The sequence below is a fragment of the Eulemur rufifrons genome, chromosome 19, assembly GCF_041146395.1.
Source record: "Eulemur rufifrons isolate Redbay chromosome 19, OSU_ERuf_1, whole genome shotgun sequence".
NCBI classification, from domain to species: domain Eukaryota; kingdom Metazoa; phylum Chordata; class Mammalia; order Primates; family Lemuridae; genus Eulemur; species Eulemur rufifrons.
The window spans coordinates 45,648,437-45,671,862 of NC_091001.1; the positions used below are offsets into that span (position 1 = coordinate 45,648,437).

Here is a 23,426-nt window from a genome sequence, read left to right on the forward strand (position 1 = left end):
ACTTAAAATATTATAAAACCATAATTTATTTTAACCCTCAAAGGAAATTGCGAGCAACCATCAAAAACATGTGAAAATGTTTAATGACATGAAGAGATCTAGCTCTGTTTTCATAGTCCACCTATTATGCCAATGTCTTCCTAGCAGTTTTCTCTCCTCAAACCTCCTATACCTCTTCACTCATCCTCACTCAGCCTAACCTTGCTTCCTATTTTATTGAGAAAACTAAATGAATCAGAAGAGACTTCTGCAACCCACCAGCCAGCATCTCTGCCATATATGCTGCTCTCCTGTTCCAATGGCAGGAACATTTCAGGGAAGACCAATCCCTTGTACACTTGTACACTAGATCCCAGCCCTCTGCCCATCCATTAAAGAAGCTGCACATCATTCCAATGGCACAAGAGGGCGCTTTGAATGAAGAATCTTGTAAACTACTGCAAATCACCAGTCTTGAACAGGTGTAGGCTTAAGCATTCTTCATCTATACAATGCTACAGAAGAAAACAGAGAACAAAAAACACATTAGCTTGTGAAAATTATCAACTTAGCCACATTTACCGCCCCCTTCTCCAAAAAAAAAAAAAAAGAAAAAAACCCCAAAAAACCCATGCAGCAGAAGAAAACTATAACACAAACATCTAAATAATTAAAGACTCCTCTTTGGGAAAATGAAATACCTTGAATTGAAATTCAAAAACTTAAAACTAGAACCAAACAAAAAAATAGAAGTAATGAAACAAGAGTTGACTGACATTAGAAATGATACAAGGAAATAAAATCATATGTAAAATGAAAACTATATTACAAGAAAGAATAGATTTGAATGGAAACATAAGAGTTATTGGACAAAAGCAGAAAAATAGCAAAAAGAATAAAATTGAGATAAAAAAGAAAAATTTAATAAAGAACAAAGAAAGCACATGATAGAAAAAACATGCAAATGTAACACAGTAACTATAAAATGATAGCAACTAAGTCAAATGTTTGGTCATGTCAATAAATGTGAATGGACTTAATTCACCTATCAAAAGAAAAAGATTTTGGTTTAGCTCACAGGGCAAAAGCCAACTATATATGTTCCATACAAGAAACAAACCTAAAAATTATTCAGAAAAGCTAAAAATACAATGATAGGCAAATGAATATGAAAAGCAAATGGAAACAAATTTCAAGATGCAGTGCAGAATATGAAACTACATCAATAAACTTTTTGTACTATTGCATTAAAAATCCATTGGTCATACTGTAGGTTGGATGGATGTCTTACCCATGCATAATTTTGTATCATGCATTGTTTATTTGGAAATTATTAGTGTACTAATTTATGCAGATCTTCCAAATGTTTCATTATATAGTTTAGTGTTTTAAAAATCACATTCCTTAGTATCATCAATAATCTTACCAAAAAAGTCTTTAGGTATATGAAAGCTTTTAAGCTCACAGAGGCAGATCAAATGTTCTAAAATTGTAATTTTTGCTCAAAAGCTTGAATTTTATCATTGATAACAAATATTTTCAGTTGTCCTCCTTGAAGGGACAGGGTCACTATGTTCATTTGTGGAAAAGTTCCTGCCAAACATCTTTTTTTTTTTTTTTTTAGAGATAGGGTCTTGCTATGTTGCCCAGGTTGGACTCAAACTTGAACTCCTGGGCTCAACCAATCTTCCTGTCTCAGCCTCCTGAGCAGCTGGGACTAGAGGCACATACCACCTCACCTCAGTTGTTCTTTCAAGTAAAAATAGTATTCATGAAAAACAGCTAATTCAGCTTTCAACTGAGATAACAGCACAAGTGCTTTTCCTTGATAATACCACTTCAGTATGGAGTTATATATCTTTCCATTTTGCTAGACATAATATTGAAAAGACTATATGAGTTGAGGTTTAATAACAATTTTTGTTGCTTCATAAGGGACATTCTTAAATGAAACTGGCACCAGATGCAGATGTTTTCAGAGGGGAACTCTATTCAAGGTTTAGAAACTGGACAGTCTTATTGAAACATAAACTCTTCTAGTTAAGAAAATATCCATCCTATGATCTTATATGTAGAAAACCTTAACACAAAAAAAATCAGTTGCATTTCTACACACTAACAATGAACAATCTAAAAACGAAATTAAAAAAAATTCCATTTACAATAGCATCAAAAAGGATAAAATACAGTTGACCCTTGAACAGTACAAGTTTGAAGTGTGTGGGTCCACTTACACATGGATGTTTTTCAAAAATATATTGGAAAAAGTTTTTGGAGATTCGTGACAATTTGAAAAACCTTACAGACAAACTGCATACCCTAGAATTATTGAAAAAATTAAGAAAAAGTCATGAATGTATAAAATATATGTAGATATTGGTGTATTTATGTGTTAATCAACTGTTTTTATTATCTATAAGGCTTCTCGTCAACAGTATGCTATTAGTATTAATAGTTAAGTTTTTGGGGAGTCAAAAGTTATATGTAAATTTTTTTACTCCATGGGGGTAGCACCCCTAACCCCATGTTGTTCAAGGGTCAACTGTACTTAGGATTTAACCAAGGAGATGAGACTTGTACAATAAAAATTACAAAATGTTACTGAAAGAAATCAAAGACAACAAATAAATGGAAAGACATGCCATGCTCAATAATAGAAGACAATAATATTAAAATATCAATACTACCCAAAACAATCTATACATTCAATACCATCTCTAACAAAACTGAAATGGTGTTTTTTGCAGAAACAGAAAAATCCACCCTAAAATTCACATGAAATCTCAAGGGACCCTGAATAGTCAAAACAATCTTGAAAAAGAACAAAGTTAGGGAACTCATACTTCTGATTTGAAAAGTTACTACAAAGCTATAGTAATCAAAATAGTGTGGCACCATCATAAAGACAGACATATAGACCAATGGAACAGAGTAGAGAGGCTGGAAATAAATCTTAACATATACAGTCAAATAATTTTTGAGAAGGGTGCCAAGACCATTCAATGGGGGAAGGACATTCTTTCAACAAATGGTGCTGGGAAAACTGGATATGTACATGCAAAAGAATGAAGTTGGACCCTTGTCTTAGATAATCCATACAAATTAACTAAAAATGGATCAAACATAGGAGCTAAAGCTATAGAACTCCTAGAAGATTATATAAAGGAAAGGCTTCACAACATAGAATTTGGCAATGATTTCTTGTGTATGAGACCAAAGGCATAGGCAACAAAATTAAAAATAGATATAAATTAGGCTTCATGAAAATGAAAAACTTTGCAAAGGACACTATCAACAGAGTGATATATTCCTGTGCCCTTTAAGGTAACTGGGAAAAGACTAGGAAAAGACTTGCCACACATACTGCAGAAAGGATTTTATCATGAATATATAAAATTAATATATAAAGGACAATGAGACCAAAAAAAGATGGGCAAAAGACATCAATAGGGATTTCACCAAAAATGAAACTCAAAGGTCCATAAGCATGAGATGCTATACTTCATGCAAATAAAGCTATGAAACTGTATTTTTATACACATTAAATTAACCAAAAAAATTTAAAGTATTAGCAATATAACAATATTGGTAAATGTAGAATAACAAGAGTTCTTCTACACAGTTTTTAGGAGTATAAACTGTTATGACACCTTTAGAAAAAAACTGGTACTATCTTAAGTTTTAAGATGATACAATTCTACTCCTTGGCATATACCCTGGATAATTCAAGCATATTTATACCAACAGACAGACACGTATATGAATATTTATAATAATACCTTGTGAAAGAATTGAAAATAACCTAAATATCCATTAATAATAGAATGACTAATAAATAACATATATATAGAATGAAATGCTATATAAGAGAAAAATGAATGACAGCTGCATGTATTTTTACATGAATGAATCTTATAAGTATAATGTTGAATGAAAATAGCAAGTGACCAATTAATACACCAGTGGTTCTCAACCTTTTGGCATCAGGGACCGGTTTCATGGAAGACAATTTTTCCATGAACCAAGCAGGGGGGTGGCCAGGGATAGGGATGTAAGCCATGGGGAGCGGCTGTAAATACAGATGAAGCTTTGCTCGCTCAACTGCTGCTCACCTCCTGCTGTGTGCGGCCGGGTTCCTAACAGGCCACAGACCAGTACCAGCCTGTGGCCCAGGCGTTGGGGACCACAGTAATACAGAGTATAATATCATCTAAAGGAATTCTAAACATAAGCAAAACTAAATATACTGTTTCACGAATTATACACATTGGGTCCATCTGCAAAGAAACACAAGAGGAGAATAAAAATATAAATGATAGACCCACACAGGGAAGCAGACTGATAGAGATCCACATAGCTATGTATATGTATCAAGTATCTTAAAATTTTTTTAGTGGGGGAGGAAAGAGAAAAATACTTCTCTTTGAGAAAATGGAAAAAGCCTATTGAGATTGCCATGCCAATTTCTAGAGATGGTTCAAAGGGGAAAAAAAAAAAGAAAAATGTGGTAAATTCTAATTTTACCTTTTTAATGTCTATTTTATTTATATGACTTCTTTTCAGTATCTAAAACCTAATAAGAAAAAAAATCACATAATCATTTTTATGCATTAATGTCTAATTCAGGTACACTGTCATACTGATAATTCTCAAATGATTCCAATAACATCCATCCTAATAATAATATAGTATTTACTACTGTAAGAGGAACTGGAAACTAATTTTACATATCATTTTTCCATACATATTTTATACAAATAAACTAAACATTTGGTACCAATTCTAATTCCACAGTAACCTTTCATATTTTACAACATAAAAATATCTAGAAATAAGTACTTTTGATTTTCTAATATTTGCATATACTCAAGGGAACATTTCACCACAAGATGGTATGGTTGATTTTAAAAGAATCTTTATTTTCACATACATTTCAATTTAATTTTGAAAAGACTAGCTCCAACTAACACAGGAAGTAAAAGACTATAAATGACTATAACTTTTCAATAATCTTTTCTCACTGACTGAAAGAATATTTGAAGAAAACACTTTGAAATTACTACTTGATTATTCTTGAATATAACTCTAACATGTTTATCATGACTCTCAACTTTCTTTCTAAGAATCTTTATAACAGGAGTACTATTAATATTTCTCTTATCTGCTTTACTTTCTTTTGTTTAGCTTAGCTATTAAAATTGCTAATAACATTGAAGGTTTTAAGAGTATCCCAGTTTATATCAGCAATAAATATAAATCGTCCTTTTAGCTATAAGGAAAAATATACAAATGAAAAATAATATTTTAACCTGAAGTAAATTCTTAAATTATCAGTCCTAATATATTCCATATGTCAACCTATGAGGCCCTCTCCTTAAGGAACAGTATCTTCAAATTCTCATCCTTAGTTCAAATATATTCTTTAAAAAAGAAAAATAAAAGATTATTAAAATTGTACTTACTTTAGCCAACAGTTCTTGTGTTTCGGCAGTCAGTGGGGCATGTGAAAATTTGCAGTACTCACCCTGATAACATTTTGTTCCTGTATGGTAAAACTTGCAAGGATATTCATGTAACACAAATGTCAAGGAAGAGAACAATTTTAATCAAACTGAAATAATTTCTTGTTATTTTAATGACTTTATTTTTCCTATATGAAGTCTTTTTATACTAGTAGAAACACTTAATTCTCTATTTAAAATATGAGAAAATAAATTATTAATTGGGTTACACAAAAAATCTAACTTTAGAAAGATTAAATAAGTTTATTGGCCATCACAAGACACTTTTTTCTTCATATCCATTCTTATAATAGACTACAGGTAGGTTTCATTGAAATATGAAAAGGACGGACACTCCTGGAGCTCTGACTTGGGGGGACAGGCAGTACATGGGCAACGCATGTAACCTGAACTTTTGTATCCCCCATAATAAGCTGAAATAAAAAAAAAAAAAAAGAAAAAAAGAAATATGAAAAGGATATATATTTTAAACACCTTGAGAAATGTGATTATTTTTAATGCATTCTTTTGGGGTAGAGGAATCACAGTCAATAACAATGATACGTCTTACAAACCTGAATCCTTCAAATATTAGGCTTGTTCAAAATAGAATAAATTTATACAACTTCAATATTATTTCATAGGAAAAAAAATCCTCAAGTTAGAATTTAAGATTCCTTATACTGAATGACTGAAGAAAAACAACTTTTGTGGTGACCAAAGGTACTATTACCCTAAAATGTTTATGCTTCATGTTTTTATAACATGTCTGCATCATTTGCACTGAAGAGCTAAGATTATTCTTCAAATTAAGGTACAATTAACCTCTATATAGTACAGAATATACAGGAAATAAGTACTCCCAAATTATTCAAGCCCTGCCTTTTTAATAAAATAGCTTTTCTGAATATACATTCAATTAGTCAATGTCACAGCAGAAATTCCGGCAGTCTTTCTGTATATGTATCAGAAAGGGACTTGAATAGGTCTTATGAACCCTCAATACCACCCAAGTTGAGCAGAAAGAATCATCATTTGAGACAGTCTAAGGAAGTTATTTTTTCTTTCTTATGGGGAAAAAAAAAAATCTATGTATAATTTAATCACTTTGATACTAAGCTGGGCTTGGATAATGTAATTTTGTTATACTAAAACATTGGTTTTATTAAAAATTTTGCATATTTAAAATGTTCATGTAAATATCTACGAAGAGTAAAGTTACTGTATCTTGTTATAAAGGATATTATGCAAATACAGACAGTTTTCACCTCTGGTACAATATCCTTGTACATAAAACTTACACATTTCCTTTTTCTTCTCTATCTCTGCATCATGATCAAATTTACACTGGTCTCCCTAAGGCAAAAGAAGGAATAAGGAAAAGTCATTATTTCTTATAAGTCATTACAATTTAATTCCTATTAAACTTTAAACATACAAATGATTCCAGAAAGAACCAAAGTCTTAGGAAGCAGTACAGTCTAATTTTAATGAGTTACCTTGTAAGTACCTCACATATAACTGCTTAAAATATCCTTAAGTCCTAAGCATTTTTAACACAAATCATCTTTTAAAATTACGTACTTTATCTACTTTCTTAAACAGAATACTTTACTAAAATTTTCTAATTGAAACTTTTCCAGAAGGAAAGAGTTTTAACAACCTAAAGGTATGATTTAAAAGAGTATCACTAGAAACAGCAGTTTGTTTTAGTACATTTTAGCATATTTTTGCTTACACAGTTTTATACCTTAATACATTTCCTTTCAAGAAAATATTTACAAATTTGTTTTCCCTTGTATTCCACTGTATGTTGGTTGATGAATCCCTGACTCATTCTCACATGCTGCTGCTTCTCTTTAGGTTTACCATCCTTTAGAAACAAAAACAAAAAATTAAATGTGAGAAATAGAAAATTGAATATTTTATTCTGTTGTACAAAATTATTTTAAACCACCATTGAAATATTAAAAACTCACTCTTCTAAACTGGCCCTCACATGTAAGATCTGGACTTTTGTACATCAGTTTAAAAATGAATGTTTTGTTAGTTTCAACAGCATTTCACCATTGAATATTAGTGCTTGTGCAATTGAAATATTTTATATGTTGCCCTTAAAAGAATGAAAAAAATTAAAAAATGAATTTTTTAGTACTTGTGATAAAAAGCAAAGTCTGAGAACAGAGATCTTTAGAACAAGGAGAAAGGTGGAAGTCATGGGGTCAGCCCAAAGCAGTGAAATCTATAGTTTCAATGAGATGCTCAGTGGGTGTGAGTTGAGTATACTAACCAGCTTGAATCAACAAATGTAACTAGAAATATACCCTCAAATATGGTGATAAAGATATAAAACTAAAGGGCATTTTTATATAAAAAACAAAAGGGGAATTTTATAATACATTCGAGCTCTTCAGAAACATATTACTTTTAACTTATGGTACACAGCTTACAGCTTTTGCATACCAAACTTTTGAATACAGTTCTAGGAATACAGTATGTACAAACAAAGGAGCTGACTGTATAGTTATGTGATCTGCTTTGCAATAATGTTGAATTTCTACTTAGCACCACCAAAATTATGCCTTATAGGTGTCAGTTTAAATCTCTGGTTTTATTTGGTTATATTATTAAAGTCTATCATTATGTGTTCAGAATTTCTTCCTCATGTAGAAAGGCTGTTACCTTTGGCTTAATAATCATTTGATTCAACGTAAACCAAATGAAAGGGAGTACTGACTGGGGGTCAGGACACAAAGTTCTTCTAGCTGTGGCTTGGCCCTGTGTGACTACAGACAATTACCTGACCCTAGGGCTTCAGATTCTTCATTTGTAAAATAAAGAGGCAGGGATAGATTTCATATAATGGATTTTGATCTATAATATTTGGTATTTCTAATATTTTATAAGCCCTTACTCTTGTCCCCTGTGACAAGCCTAATAAAAAGGTTGTCATCCAATTTAACGTCCATTTTTCCATCAGAAAAGCAGAGTTGAGAGGAGTCACTTATTGTCCTACCCTGATTACACCTGCAGACCAAGGAAGAGGAATTTCTACAAACAAAATCACAATACCAGGAGGGTTAGTGGCTAGGGAGATTTGGTAAGGCCAATGCCCAGAAATATTCATTTTGAATTTCTAGAGGGAGTCAGGAACCAAAAGAGGAAAGACAAACTTTGTAGGACTCTATGGCCTTTGAAATGACCTCATGACTACTCGATCTTCTCTGGGCTTCCCACTTTTCCATAGTCATTGACAGTACAACACTCAAAAATCAAGGGGCTTATATTCATGTATTCAGGGCAACAGGGAGAACACTAAGGCTTAAAATGGGTGCTGGAAGCTAATGAGTGAAAGGGAAGGAAGCTGCAATAATAAGGAAGAACATGGAGAGCCCACTCTCGGCAAAAGGAGATCTTCACCATCAGAAAACCCTGATTTTGTGGGATGCTCCCATCTCTCACTATCACATAGAACTTCTTGTCACCGAAGTATAAGACAAAAATCCAAAAGCATACAGGGGTCCTCCAACAAGCCTATGATCCCATACCTCTTCCTGTGAGCCACTGTTCCTCAGCAAAGCATTTGGTCCCTTGTTTCCAGTGCCAGGCCATTTTCGTTTCATTTTCTTCTTTTTACCATTCTTGTGATCAGCTTTAATATTGTTATTTTTTTGTTTAGCAGCTAAAAACAAAAAAAATTAATTTAAAAAAAAAAACATAGAAATATAATGGCCAGTTTACTTCTCTTTTTTTTTTTTTTTTTTTCCGTAACCAGACAATGAATGACTGTAGTTTACTTCTAAGAAGTATGTCTTAGAATAATCCAGGAAAAGTTCTCTACAGCACAGTGAGTGAAAACTGGTAAGACACTGACCTGTCTTTCTAGAATTTCTGGGATTAAGAGATCAAAAAGAGAATTATAATATACACTAGATTCCCAATTCATTACTTTTTCATTCTTTTTGAAAATATATAAGATATTGTCAGGAAAAAAGCAAGATAATTAATGAAATAAATATTACAAGTCACAAGCCAGATCCTTTTGAAGTGTTCAGAGTATGATGGATCTAATTAGGAATTGCCATAGCACTATAAGGGTAAAAGCTTCCAATATTTAAAATGACTTCATATGTTACTGTCAGATTTTTCTGACAGTAAACATGAATACTGTTCAGTATTCTGACAGTAAACATGAATACACTCAGTAAAAATGAAAACATTTTATATAGATTTAATCTATAGATCCACTTTAAATAGAAAAAACACTTAGAGGAAGAAAACAATAAGAGTATTACGAATTTCATGTACAATTTCCATTTGCCCTCATATTTACAGCCAAATCTCATTTTAGTAATCTAAAAGAATATGTTTCTGGCTGGGCGCGGTGGCTCACGCCTGTAATCCTAGCACTCTGGGAGGCCGAGGCGGGTGGATCGCTCAAGGTCAGGAGTTCGAGACCAGCCTGAGCAAGAGCGACACCCCGTCTCTACTAAAAATAGAAAGAAATTATATGGACAACTAAAATATATATAGAAAAAAAAAATTAGCCGGGCATGGTGGCGCGTGCCTGTAGTCCCAGCTACTCGGGAGGCTGAGGCAGTAGGATCGCTTGAGCCCAGGGGTTTGAGGTTGCTGTGAGCTAGGCTGACGCCATGGCACTCACTCTAGCCCGGGCAACAAAGTGAGACTCTGTCTCAAAAAAAAAAAAAGAAAAAAAGAATATGTTTCTGAGTTCCAGTCTGACATACAACCAGTCAAGTCTTCTTCAAATGACAGCAATACAAACAGGCATCCTGTCCTTCATACATGCAGAGGCCAGGGATTTAGCATTCTCCCTTTAGAAAAAGCCATGGCCTTTGTTACATGGCTCACCTGCACCCCCAGCTCCTGCAAACAGTGAGCATTTATACACCAAGCAGTAGGTCTTAGGTAGGATCTTGGGCCATACAAGCTCAAGTCTGGTGTAAAGATCCATGAAAACCATGATAGATTGTATCATGAGATAAAGAGCAAGGAAAAAAACCCCTGCCCATATATGGACAACTGTGATGACTTCTTTAGATAAACTTTAAATGATGAAATATTAATAGTTTGATCCTTACCCTGCTGAGTATCTTTTGCTCCCTCTTTCTTCATAGATTCTTCAGGAAATGGTAGGGGTTGAGCAGCATTTGCCATTTCTTTAGCTTGTATGTACTGCTGAAGCTCCTTGGCAAAACTATCTTCTGATTCCTGACTGCAGATTTCATTATCACTATATACATCATAGTCCTTACTTCTTGATTTTCTATGTGGCAAACTCTTCGGTGATGTTGTAGAGTTTCCAAAGTGCCTAAACTAAGTAAAAATTGAATTTTCAACTTTAAAAACCTAATATGATTCAAAACAATCTGGTTATTCAGAAGAAACAACATTGGCCATGAATTCATCATTGCTGAAGTTGGGTCTTGGGCACATGGGGTTCATATAGTATTCTCTCCATTCATATATTTGTAATTTTCCAAAATTAAAAATGAACTAACAAACCAGTATGATATATCCATCTTTAAAGACAATTTAAGGGAAGATTCTGAATTTATACACTGTATGCATTTTACTGAATTAAAAGTCTAAACCCCCAAATCTTAATTATTTTATATAAATGGATTACAGTATTCTCACATTGCATTTCTGCCTTTGCAATGACAATACTTTTATTTTTTCTCTTTCCTTTTTTTAAATTTTAATAGATTTAGGGGGTACAAGTTGAATTCCATTACATATATATACTGTAAAGTGGTAGAGTCTGGGCTTTGGTGTACCCATCACCCAAGTAGTGTATATTGTACTCCATAGGTAATTTTTCATCCCTCATCCTCACCCTGTCTCCCCGTCGTGAGTCTCCAATGTCCATTATACCACTCTGTGTGCCCTTGTGTAGCCATAATTTAGCTCCCACTTATAAATGAGAACATATGGCATTTACTTTTCTGTTCCTGAGTCACTTCACTTAGGATAATGGTCTCCAGTTCCATTGAAGTTGCTGCAAAAGACACTATTTCATTCTTTCTTATCGCTGAGTAGTACTCTATGGTGTATATTTTCTTTATCCACTCATCAATTAATGGGCATGTAGGCTAATCCCATATCTTTGTGACTGAGAATTGTGCTCTGATATGAGTGCAGGTGTCTTCTTGATATAATGATTTCTTTGACAGTACTTTTAAATGTCTTCATTCAATAATTGACCATTTCATAAAACACCAAGTAAACTACTATGGCCCATTTAACTTAAGATACATTTCAGCTACCAACGCCTACTCTTTCTCCTGTAACTCATAGCAATGGTGGCAGCAACAACAAGGAAGAAAGAACGTCCCTGTTATTTGAAATCAAGTTCACTTTCAGAAATAGTTTTTCTAACTCTGTTGTTAAAAGTGCCCCAAGGCAACATCAGAGAACCCAACCACTCACTGGAACAGAAACCCAGGTATGGGAGCTGATTTTGGAGGAGCCCAAGCTGGTCACAGCAGATACTTAAAGCAATTTCTGTATAAAAATTTTCAAGTATCCATTACACAGGTATCTACACTTGGTGACAGAGGTATATCAAACTGTATAATTATAATTTATATGATAAATTTTAATCAAAAAGTTTATTTTTAAAAAATGACCAGGTCCCAAAGGGCTCCTATTCGATGTCAGGAAGAGATGACATGCCTATCATTACAGTGGCCAATGATTCTGTTTCAAAGCATACTTTGGGGCCTGGTCTGTATTTACTTTCACATGACAACTGACTAAGGCAGCACAAAACAAAAAACAAAACAGTAGAAACACTATTATAAAATATACTCGGTGTCCCAATTTAATGGTTTACATGTGATGGTTAACTACAAAGCTAGGAGTTATTCCACCAGATTGATTATAAGCCTAGAAAATGAACTTGCTCCCTGTTTAAAGAATCCAAACAAGCTGAGGAAGTTTCTTGATCTGACAATGGCTTCAATATACACCTTATCTTCATTATGCCAGACAAGACTACCAACCAATCTAACAATCTTCAGGCCACCAAGTTCTTTGTCTGCAAGTCTTCAAAAGAGAGCACCTTTGTCCAACTAACACCATAGAACAAACCTGTAAATGTAACTTCTGGACTGATGGGTTGGGGTAAGCAAACTTCAGCCTGGCTACCTGTTTTTGAAAATAAAGTTTTACTGGAACACAGTCTTGCCCATTCATTTACATGTTGTCTTAGCTGTGCTTAGTTGTGACAACAGAGACAACATGGCCCACAAAGTCTATTCACTGTCTGATCCTTTATGAAAAAGTTGGCCAACTCCTGCGATAGATTGTTATGTTTGCCTTGGTTCTGCTCTTTAATTTTACTTGGTGGGCATAGGGGGAACCAAAACGATTATTCAATATGCAGCAGCCCCCAAGATTAGCTTACTCAAACACATAGAGATAAGATTCTGTTCAGTGTCTCCAAGTCAAAATATTAAAATGATCCAAATGAGTGATTAAGTGCCCTCTACTTGCACAAAACACATAGGCCTACAGTATTGAAGTGATTCCTTTTACCATAAGTAATAACATGTCTAATTTGTATTAAATAAAGACATGAGATGGGCTGGCAAATTAATAAAACTATGACAATCATCAATTATGTTGTTTTATTATACAGTAGAGATGAATATTACTAATGAGTCTTTTCAGAAGGCACTGAAATACACAAAATACGTATTACTGAACACTTTTCTTCACTTAGCTAGCTGTAAACTCAATGCTTCAGTTTGTTGTTCACAAGGATATAATCTGGAAAGTGTACAAACATGATTACAACCCTTTTCTCCTTTTGTGAAGGAGTCTAAATAAAGGAGTTTTTTTTCCAAGTAAAAGGCTTTCTTGCTTTTGATTCAGGATGGCTTAGTGAACTAGTATGGCCTCCTGACACCCCAACAGAAATAAAAGTACAGAGAATAGTGTGTATGTGGTCTGGGAGGCATGAAGTGCGTTCATCAGTAACTGACAGAGTTCAACAAATTTCTGACAATCAAAAAGCAAGTTACGCTCTAAAGCAGTGGCCCCCAACCTTTTTGGCACCAGGGACCGGTTTCCTGGAAGACAATTTTTCCACAGATGGGAGTGCGGGGAGGTGAAGCTGGGGCTGGGGAGTGGTGAGGCGGAGCTCTGTAGCCCGGTTCCTAATAGGCTTAAGACTGGTACTGGTACTGGGAGTTGGAGACTGCAGCCTAGAGGTTGGGCTTAGGCTGGAATGTGAGAAATGGGGCTATAAATGACGATGCATTATAATTCTACATGAAAACAAAGCTATTATAACAAATTTTCTCTACCCTACCCCTCACCAGACATAATTAACCAGGAACTTTCCCTGAGAAAAGAGATGGCTGTTATCCAAAGAAACTGAATAAAAAGTCTGGTAAAAGGTAAGGCTTCACATGTGAGCAGTAAAACCACCCACATAAGGGTACTAAGTCTTCTATGTGTATTTGGGAACAACCCCTACCAGAAAAATACTCTATCCCTCTCCCCCTAAAGCAGAGGTTTTCACCCTGCTGTCCAGAGACCACCTCCCACCCTCCCAGCTGCAAGGGTCTATGGATTGAATTGAGAAAATTCAGTGAACTTAGATGGAAAGAAAATCACATATTATTTTCATCAACCCCTAAATTGATATTTTGTATTTTTTCCTGTTTTGAACACAGAGACAAACCATAGTAGTACCTATGACTGTCACTAATACAAATCACAGGTATTTTCATATATTACATTACAGTCGCTATAGATCTCAAAATATTTTTTACATTTACCACTACTTCAAAATTGGAATAATTAGACCCACTGCCAGGTCTTATTACTTAGTGCATTAGTAAAAAACATATTACTCATACCACATTTGTCTTTACTATTTTGATAAGCATAAAATCAATTTTCTTTGTAAGCCAACATATTTTATTTTACACACTTAAAAACTTTACTCTGAGCAGGGGCCCATAGGCTTCTCCAGACTGCTAAAGGGGGTGCATGGCACAAAGAAGCTTATGAACTGTTATGCTGCTGGGAAACCTACCTACCTATGCAGCCTACTCACCTACTGAATGCCCAGGCAGGCTTCCTTCCCATTTAGAGGAAAGGCTGATAGAGACACAGACCTACCAAACACATCAGCAGAGGCTATCCATCAACTCTCCAGGCCTTTCTTAAATGAAGGGACAAGAAGGGAACATAAAAGCGTGTCACAAAAATCTAAGCAGGGGTCAGCAAACTACCACCCAAGGGCCAAATTCACTCTGCCACCTGTTTTTGTAATAACCCACAAGCTAAGAATGATTGTTGTTTTTAAATGGTGTAACAACAAAAAAATTAAAAAAAAATATTTAATGACACTTGAAAATTGTACAAAATTCAAATTTTAGTGTCCATAAATAAATTTTCATTGGCACACAGCCACTCTCATTTATTAATGTATTATACTGGCTGCTTCCTCATTGTAACAGCAGAGTCGAGTAATTGCAAACGAGACCATTATGGCATTCTTACCAGTTCACAAAGATGCCCAGTGCACTACAAACTGCGGTAACAGTTGTAACTCAACAGCATTTGGAGTTCCTCATTGAGTACTTCAGGCCATTTTATTTCATTTTTTTCATTACCAGTGCATACCCACCAGGTCCAAGCATGAAAAGTAGACTTCGAATGTAATGCATTTAAAGGCACTGTGAAGTGTGGATTATTTTACTGTCAAATTAGATGGCAAAGCATTGTGGTTCCTATTAATATATAATGATACTACAGTAGTGCTAAAAGAACACAATATATGTGGACACTACAGTATTAAGCATTCATCACAATATTCCAAACTCACAAGAAAGTAACAGTGAGAAAAATAAGAAAACTTAAAACAGATGATCTCATCACAAATTTCTTTCTTCACAGAAATAAAAAACAAAAACAAAGCCTCCACAAAGCAAGTTTCTGAGAGGCTCATTTGTTAGCCAATCAAAGACAGCTGATGGCGAGTTAATTAAATCATGCTTGATTGCAGCAGGTGAAGGGCTATTCAAAGACTGAGGAAACTGGGAGCAACTTCAACAGACAATTAAAACATGAGGCAAATGATTTCAAGTGGTTTTCCCTGGCTGTTAATGAGCTGACAGATGTTACTGAGACTGAGTGCTTAGTATCACTGGGCTGTTCCAACTTAAAACAGAAGCAAAATCTCCATAACCACACTAATTTGCTGCAGATGTATTTTTTTACATTCAAACTACAATTTCTGCACTGTTTTTTCGGACTTTAATACAAAAGCAAAGGTAACTGCCATTTCATAATACATTTATTGTGCAAATGAGAAGCTTCCGCTTAACCTTCAATTGGAAGTGATTAATCTGCAAAGTAACAACGTATTAAAAGACAAATCTAGTGAAGAATCTAATAAAGTTCCATAAATGCCTTCTAAGCAATGAATATGCTCAATTAAAATCATGTGCTGGTGAACTGTAATCAGTATTTGGCAATAACTATCTGTAGTGGGAAAACATTTTCAGAAATGAAATAGATATAGTCCTATTACATATCAGCATAACAGATGAATCTTTGCAATAAATTTTGATGATAGGGAACAGTAAATTTGAATCCCAATTAAGCAAATAATTATAAAGAAGAACCTCATTCTTCTTATTAGTAGACCTATATTATAAAAACAATTATATGCTAAATTTTGTCAATAAAAAGTAGTGGAAATTTGTTTTCTCTCTTTCATTATATAAGTAACTACATAATGTTCTCAATTTTTCTTCTTGGCTTGAAAAGTCTAAAATATTTACTGTCTTATCCTCACAGAAAATGCTTACTGATTCCTGATCTAGAGAATAAAACAAAAGAGCAAGAAAATAACTGAAAAACTGATCCAGAAGAAGCACATATGATTCCAGGAAAAGAATTCAAAATTTTAAAAATAAATACACAAAGATATTCAAGATATTATATTCAAAAAACAATGCTAGAAAGCTTTAAAACAAGAATGAGCTCCTAAATAGTTAAATTATAACTTATAAAGATAGAGCAAATTCTTAGAATACAAAGAAAAAAGAGATAAAAAATAAGAGATGATATGTCTCATATATGGAGGATATGAGCATGGTCTCACCACAGTAACACTAAGCACAATGAATGAAGAAAGACTTACAATCTCACATAATTAAGAACACCAAGAATAAAAAGAAGAATCTAAAAGCTTCCAGAAAGAACAGGATACTTATACAAATAAACTAGAATCAAATTAGTAAGACTTCACCTTTGCAACACTGGATAATAGAAAACAACGGAGCAATAACCTCAAACTTAATTCTATTTCAGGCAAATTATCTATCAATTATGAGGATAAATTCAAGATATTTTCAGAAATGTTAATAAGAACTCAAAAATTTATCTTCCATGCATTCCTACATAAGGATGTATGCCAACCAAATGAGAAACCAACAGTTAAAAAATGATACTTTGAAAAAGATATAATTTATAATAGTTTCATTAAACATTTAGCAATAAATGTAACAAAAGGTATGTAAGATGGGAGATACCTACCAAGAAAATTATAGGCATACCTTGTTTTATTGCTTTTCGCTTTATTGTACTTCACAGATGTGTTTTTTACAAATTAAAGGTTTGTGGCAACCCTGCATAGAGCAAGTCTATCTGTGCTCTTTTTTCAACAGCATGTGCTACACTTCATGCCTATGTGTCACATTTTGGTAATTCTCACAATATTTCAAACTTTTTCATTATTATTATATCTGTCATTGTGATCTGTGTCTGAGATCAGTGAGCTTTGTGGTTCTTTTTGGTGGTTATTTATTTACTTATTTATCTGAGACAGGGTCTTGCTATATCACCCAGACTGGTCTCTAACTCCTGGGCTCAAACGATCCTCCCACCTCAGCCTCCCAAATACTGGGATTACGGGGGTGAGCCACTGTTCCCAGCTATGTGATCAGTGATCCTTGATGTTACTATTGTAATTGTTTTGGGATCCATGAACCCTGCCCATATAAGACAGTGAACTTAATGGATAAGTTGTTTGTGTTCTCCACCACAGGCTATTCCTCTGTCTCGCTCCCTTTTCCTTGGTCCTCCCTATTTCCTGAGACACAATGATATTGAAATTAGGCCAAGTAGTAACCATACAGTGGCCTCTAAGTGTTCAAGTGAAAGGAAAAATCACATGTCTCTCACTTTAAATCAAAAGCTACAATTAAGCTTAATGAGAAAAGTTTAAAAAGAGAAAAAGAAAGGTAAGAGAAGAGCATATATTATGTTTGTTATGGGTTGAACTGTGTCCTCCCCAAATTCTTATGTTGAAGTCCTAATCCTCAGTACCTCAGAATGTGGCAATATTTGGAAACAGGGCCATTACGGGCATAATTAGTTAAGATAAAGTCATTAGGACGGGCCTTAGTCCAATACGACTGATGTCCTTATAAAAGGGAAATCAGACACAGGCACACAGGCAGAATGCCATATGAACATGCAGGCAGAGATGAGGGTGATACTTTTGCAAGCCAAGAAGGCCAAAGATTGCCAGCAATGCTTCAGAAACAAGTGGAGAGGAATGAACAGGTTCTTCTTCACAGCCCTCCAAAGGAACCAACACTACCAATACTTTGTTCTGGGACTTCTGGCCTTCAGAACCATGAGACAATAAATTTCTATTGTTTGAGTCACCCAGTTTGTGGTATTTTGTTATGGCAAACCTATCAAACTAATACAGGCTTTAAACTATAAATCACTAAGGTTGGTTAAGTTAGCAAATCAAAGCCCTCAAAATTTTAATCTAATATGAAAGACGTTTTTGAAGCAGTTTACAATCCATTTCAGAAATAGGGAAAATCGAAACCAACTACTAAAAACAATTCATGTTAAATAGCAACAAAGTATAAACAAGGTTCCCTGATATAAGTAAGTGGGTCCCAAATGCTTACTAGAATGAGACCAATAGGCTCCCTCATGAATTTCTCACATCCATTCCTATCTGTTTTTTCAATATGCCAACTTAATCTTACTTTTTTGGGAATTTTCTCACACTCCAGATTAACTTCCCATTTTATTTTCTCTTCTTGTGTTTCTTCAACTTCTGTATCATCTATTTCATCATCGATTCTGTAGCAAAAATATCAAATAACACAAAAGGATTTTTTCAACCTGAAAGGGTTCATACCACAACATTAAAATTAACTGCTTTGGGTTGTCTTCAATTTGCCCTGAAAGAAATTCCAAATCAGTATTCCAAATACTCAAGATAAATAATGTACAAAATTATGGTGGGCAGTAAATGTCAATATATGTTTATACATAACCTGTACAAATGAAATTTTAGATTACACAATGGTAATGTTCAGGTATTAGCAGCTATATAAATCATTCATTCATCTATCATTCCGTTTATTCAACAAATACTGAGTATTCATCCACCATATACCAGGCTCTAGGACTTATCTCATGGGCTACAATGAAAAGGATCTTGTTCCTGCCTTCTAAGAACTTCCTACTTGCTTGGGAGAAAAAATAAAGCTGTTTCAAAATGGTGTGATAAAATAGATGCATATATGAGGAACACTTAACCTGGACTTGGGGGCCAGGGGCTTTCTGAACCTAAAAGATACGTAAGAGTTAGCAAACAAAAAGGAATGTAAGGGAGAAAGGTATTTCAGGCAGAATGCAGGGTGCCTTCTGAGACTAGAAAAGAGACAAACATACTCAAGTGTAAAGATGAAATGGAAAAATTGTTTTCAGACTCATGGGACTGAGACGCTGATCCTGCACAGACATTAATTACTTGAGGATATTGCAACAAAATTAAAAGTAAACTCAAGAGAAATGAAGATGGGAAATATAACAAACTGGAGAACAAAGAAGCCAATAAAATGTATAGGTGAATCTAATTAATCATTGATGCTAGAGATATAGGGGGCTTAAGAAAATAGTGAACACAAGATCGTTATATGCCAGACAAAGGCCAGGAATATGCAATGTATCCATTCTCAAAACAACATGTTACAAACGGAAGGCACTGCCAGCACGAGGAGAATGTGGATAGTGGCTTTGTGCCTCTTTCAAAGTTACAGGAACTTGGGCTTCACAGCTTCATCCAATTCAACAGTTTACATTGATCTTGGAGCTCCTGAGTTACATTCATCAGATGAGGTGCCAAGCTGTGAGCCAAGCTACCACTCCTAGAGCCAAAAAAATCAAATATTCGTAAGCCTTTATTGCTCTAGTTTCCAGTAACGAATCATCTCATGGAGCAGGAGACAACCTCTCCTTAGGCACAGAGACGATGACTACAATAGCAATAACAGCAGCGGCCAACACTTCCGTAACGCTTACTCTGTGCCAGGTGTCGCTGCATGCACACTCCACTTACCACAACCACCTTATGATACATATATTATTGCTTTAAAAGCCCATTTTACAGATGAGAAAACTGAATTATAAGAAGGATGCATAACTTGTCACAGAGCTAGTCAAATGGCGGAGCTGAGATTTGAGCCCAGGCAGGCAGGCTTCAAAGTGTGCCTTAAAACCACACCTTATTATTCCATACTGCCCACTCCAAATAGGTGTCCACTTTCACCATTCCACTGTTAAGGTCTACAATTCTGAGCCCATATTACCTGACCTATGAGCAGGATGAGACAGAGTTGACCCTCTCCTCTGTAAAACATATTCTTTACTTAGCTTCAAGGATACTCAGTTCTCCTAGTTTTTTTCTTCCTCACAGGGTGCCTCTTCTCAGTCTCCACTGTTGGGTGCTCATCTTCACAACTTCAAATGTCAGTCTTCAAACCTCTTCCTTCTTTGTCTATATTCTTATTCTAGGAGGTGATCTCCTTCTACCTCATGGCTTCGAATACCATCTATATGTAGTTGATTTCAATATCCAAGTCTCTAACTCAAACCCCTCCCCTAAAAACCAAACAGAGCTAACTTCCTACTCAACATGTCCACCTGGATATCTTAACATATCCAACACTGAACTCTTGGTCTTCTCTCTGAAACCTAATCCTTCTGCTATCTTAAACAGCAACTCCATCTCTTTCATGATACTGACCAAAACCTTAAGGTCAATCTTGACTCCTCTTATAAACCCCCTCCAATCTCCCAAAAAAATGCAGTTTGTTCCATCTTCAAAATATGTCCATATTTGACCACTTCTTGCCACTAATAACCCAGGATGCTCTCAGTCCCCTACATTCTACCCTCAACATAACCAGAATGACCCTGCTAAAATATGCCAGATGTCATTGCTGAAAGCACTACAATGGCCTCTCATCTCAGAGTCAAAGCCAAAGCCCTTATTATGGCACCTACAAGTCCCTACATGATCTGCTTCCCTCAAACCTACCCCAATACCTCTTAGACTTCAAGTCCTACTACTCTTACTCCACTCCAGTAGTCATTCTGGCCACTTCACTTCCCTAACCCAACCACACCAAGCTCACTCCATCTCAGGACCTTTCCACAGAACATACTCCACCCCCCTAGATAGCAACTTCCCTCACTTCCTTAAAGTGCCTACTCAAATGTTACTTACCAATGTGATCAGTGAGGCCCTCCTTAACTACCTTTAAAATATCTACACACTCCCTACCATCCCACCAGTGCTTGTTTCCCTTACCCTTCTTTCATTCTCTCCAGGGCATTTAACATCACGAAAATACTATATACTTATGTATTATCTGCTTCCCCCTCCCCCAATCGTGTAAATTTTATTAGTACTGGGATTTTTTTTTCTTGTTCATTTATTGCTATATCCCCAAGGCCTAGAATAATGTCTCCTACATAGCATGTATACAGTAAACTTCTTTTGAATGAATGAAAAGTATTTTCATCCAAAAATTACAAGGAAAAAAACCAGAAATCATAAAAGATTGCTTCATTTGCACAAAACAAAACCAAAACACCCCCACACCTTTACACATTGAGAAATAATGCCATAGGCAAAGTCAAAGACAAATGACAATTGGGAATAAAATATATGCAGACAAGAGATCCTAAAATTTGAAAGATATCAACAGCCAAAGAGAAAAGTGGGCAAATGATATGAATAGACAGTTCACCATACTTCCATGCCATCCTTCACCTATCATTTTGGCAAAATTCCAAGTGTCTTTTATGTACTTCGTCAAGTTTTTGTGAACGGATCTTTTGTTCAATACATTTTTAAATTGATAGCTGATAATCGGTTTTTAAAATGATGCTATTGTTTTTGGTGATGAATTCTCTTATGTATTTTATAGTTCATCAATTGGTCCCTCTTGTTTTTCTTAGTAAATGGTATCATCTACAAGTAATTATTGTCTTTATCTCTTTGCAATATTTATAAGTCTTATTTTATTTTAGAAGCTTGGTGATGAGATCATGGGTCCTGAAGTCAGACTGTCTGGGCAACTTAATCCTAGCTTTGCCACTTACACTGTGCAATCTTGGCAGGTTATTTAACGTCTCTGTGCCTCAGTTTTCCCATCTGTAAAACGAAGACAGCATTATCTTCTCCTTAAGGTTGTTGTAAGATATATACCATGTAATGATATATTTCATGTAAAGTGTGTAGTAAAGATCCTAATGATCAATTAAGGTAATAGTTTCAATTAAGGCATTTGAGATGGAGTGAAATGAGTACATGAGTGATACCGAGAAGTAAAATCAACCAGAATCAGAGATACACCTGAGTTGAGGGAAATAAAAGAATGTGAGATGTGTGTCAAGCTTTCGGCTTAGGGAAATTGGGGAACATAGAAGACCTAGGTTTAGGAGAGATGGTGTTTAGCACTTAAAACTCCAACGAATAAAAAGTGAAAGACTATCTGGGTGTAAACAAACTACACTATACACGGTTCTCCAAGAATGAGACCAACAAATTAGCGCCATTTGGTCAAGTCTCACTTGCTTTTTCAACCTAATGGAATTAAGTCCACAGGGTGTCTGTTGCCTTATTATGGGCTTTAGGGTTTTCTGATGCAAATCGGTGAACTAATGGCAGAGTTATTCCCTATTTATCCTCTAACGTTTAATAAACTTGTGATTTCGTCCTTTCTACAAAAAAGAGCCTAGCATGTGTCAGTGGAAAAGGACAAATGATCTCTGTCCGTTGGGAACTTATGGAAACAGGCAAGAGGGCAACAGGCTATGGGTATACAGAGGCAAGCTCCTAACCAGCCTAGACGGGCAGGTGTACAGAGAAGGAGAGCATCTTGGAGCCTCCTCGCTCCCACCCCAATCGCTCCCCTCGCCCAGGCTCTCGGCGCCCCTGGCCGTCGCGGCCTACGAACTGGACCCCATCTCCGGCTTCTAACCCCCCTCCGCCCGCACGACCTCTCCCGGTCCGACTGTCGCGCCCGACCAGGGCTGGCCCACGTGCTCCCCACCAGCCCTCGCGGCGCGGCCCGGACGTGGCCCCGCGCAGCCTCCAATCCAGAAGGAACGAAGAGGCGGAGCCCGGCTGGGGCCCTACATTCAAAGGATGAAAAGATGTGGGATCACCTTTCGTGAGAGTCCGAGGCCGGTTTTTTGCCGAGGGCGGGGTTGGGGGGTTTTGAGAAAAGATTCTCAAAATCCATTACCCAAGACGGGAGCCTCCCTCTCGCGGGCCTGGTCGCTATAAACTAACCACCACAGCGCGAGGTCGGGGACCCAGCTCCGCCCTTAGGGCCGCAGGCCCCGCCCCGCGCACGCGCCGCTCGTACGCGCACGCGCCGCCCCGCCCCCGGCGACTTTGCGCAGGCTGGCTCTCTCCCGCGCCTTATCGGCTCTGCGCACGCGCCAACTGATTACATACGTTAACTTGTGCTGTTTCTCCCATTATCTCAGACAGAATTTTTTAGAATTTAGTCCATAGGATTCTGCTTTCTTTCACTTTGGTGAAAACTCTTAGATCGAAATCACAAT

The 23,426-nt window shown here is 35.9% G+C and overlaps 1 protein-coding gene across 1 annotated transcript; it reads right to left on the bottom strand.

Moving 5' to 3' along the window:
* On the bottom strand, nt 1-23,105 carry ZC3H8 (zinc finger CCCH-type containing 8). Its single transcript, XM_069494546.1, has 9 exons — nt 23,022-23,105; nt 18,542-18,638; nt 10,583-10,817; nt 9,029-9,162; nt 7,231-7,353; nt 6,725-6,836; nt 5,442-5,551; nt 4,504-4,552; nt 1-494 (listed from the first exon to the last, which is right to left on the bottom strand). The coding sequence occupies exons 1-8, from the start codon at nt 23,096-23,098 to the stop codon at nt 4,520-4,522; spliced, it is 921 nt and encodes a 306-aa protein (XP_069350647.1). The 5' UTR covers nt 23,099-23,105; the 3' UTR covers nt 1-494; nt 4,504-4,519.
* Nucleotides 23,106-23,426: the final 321 nt, after the last annotated feature.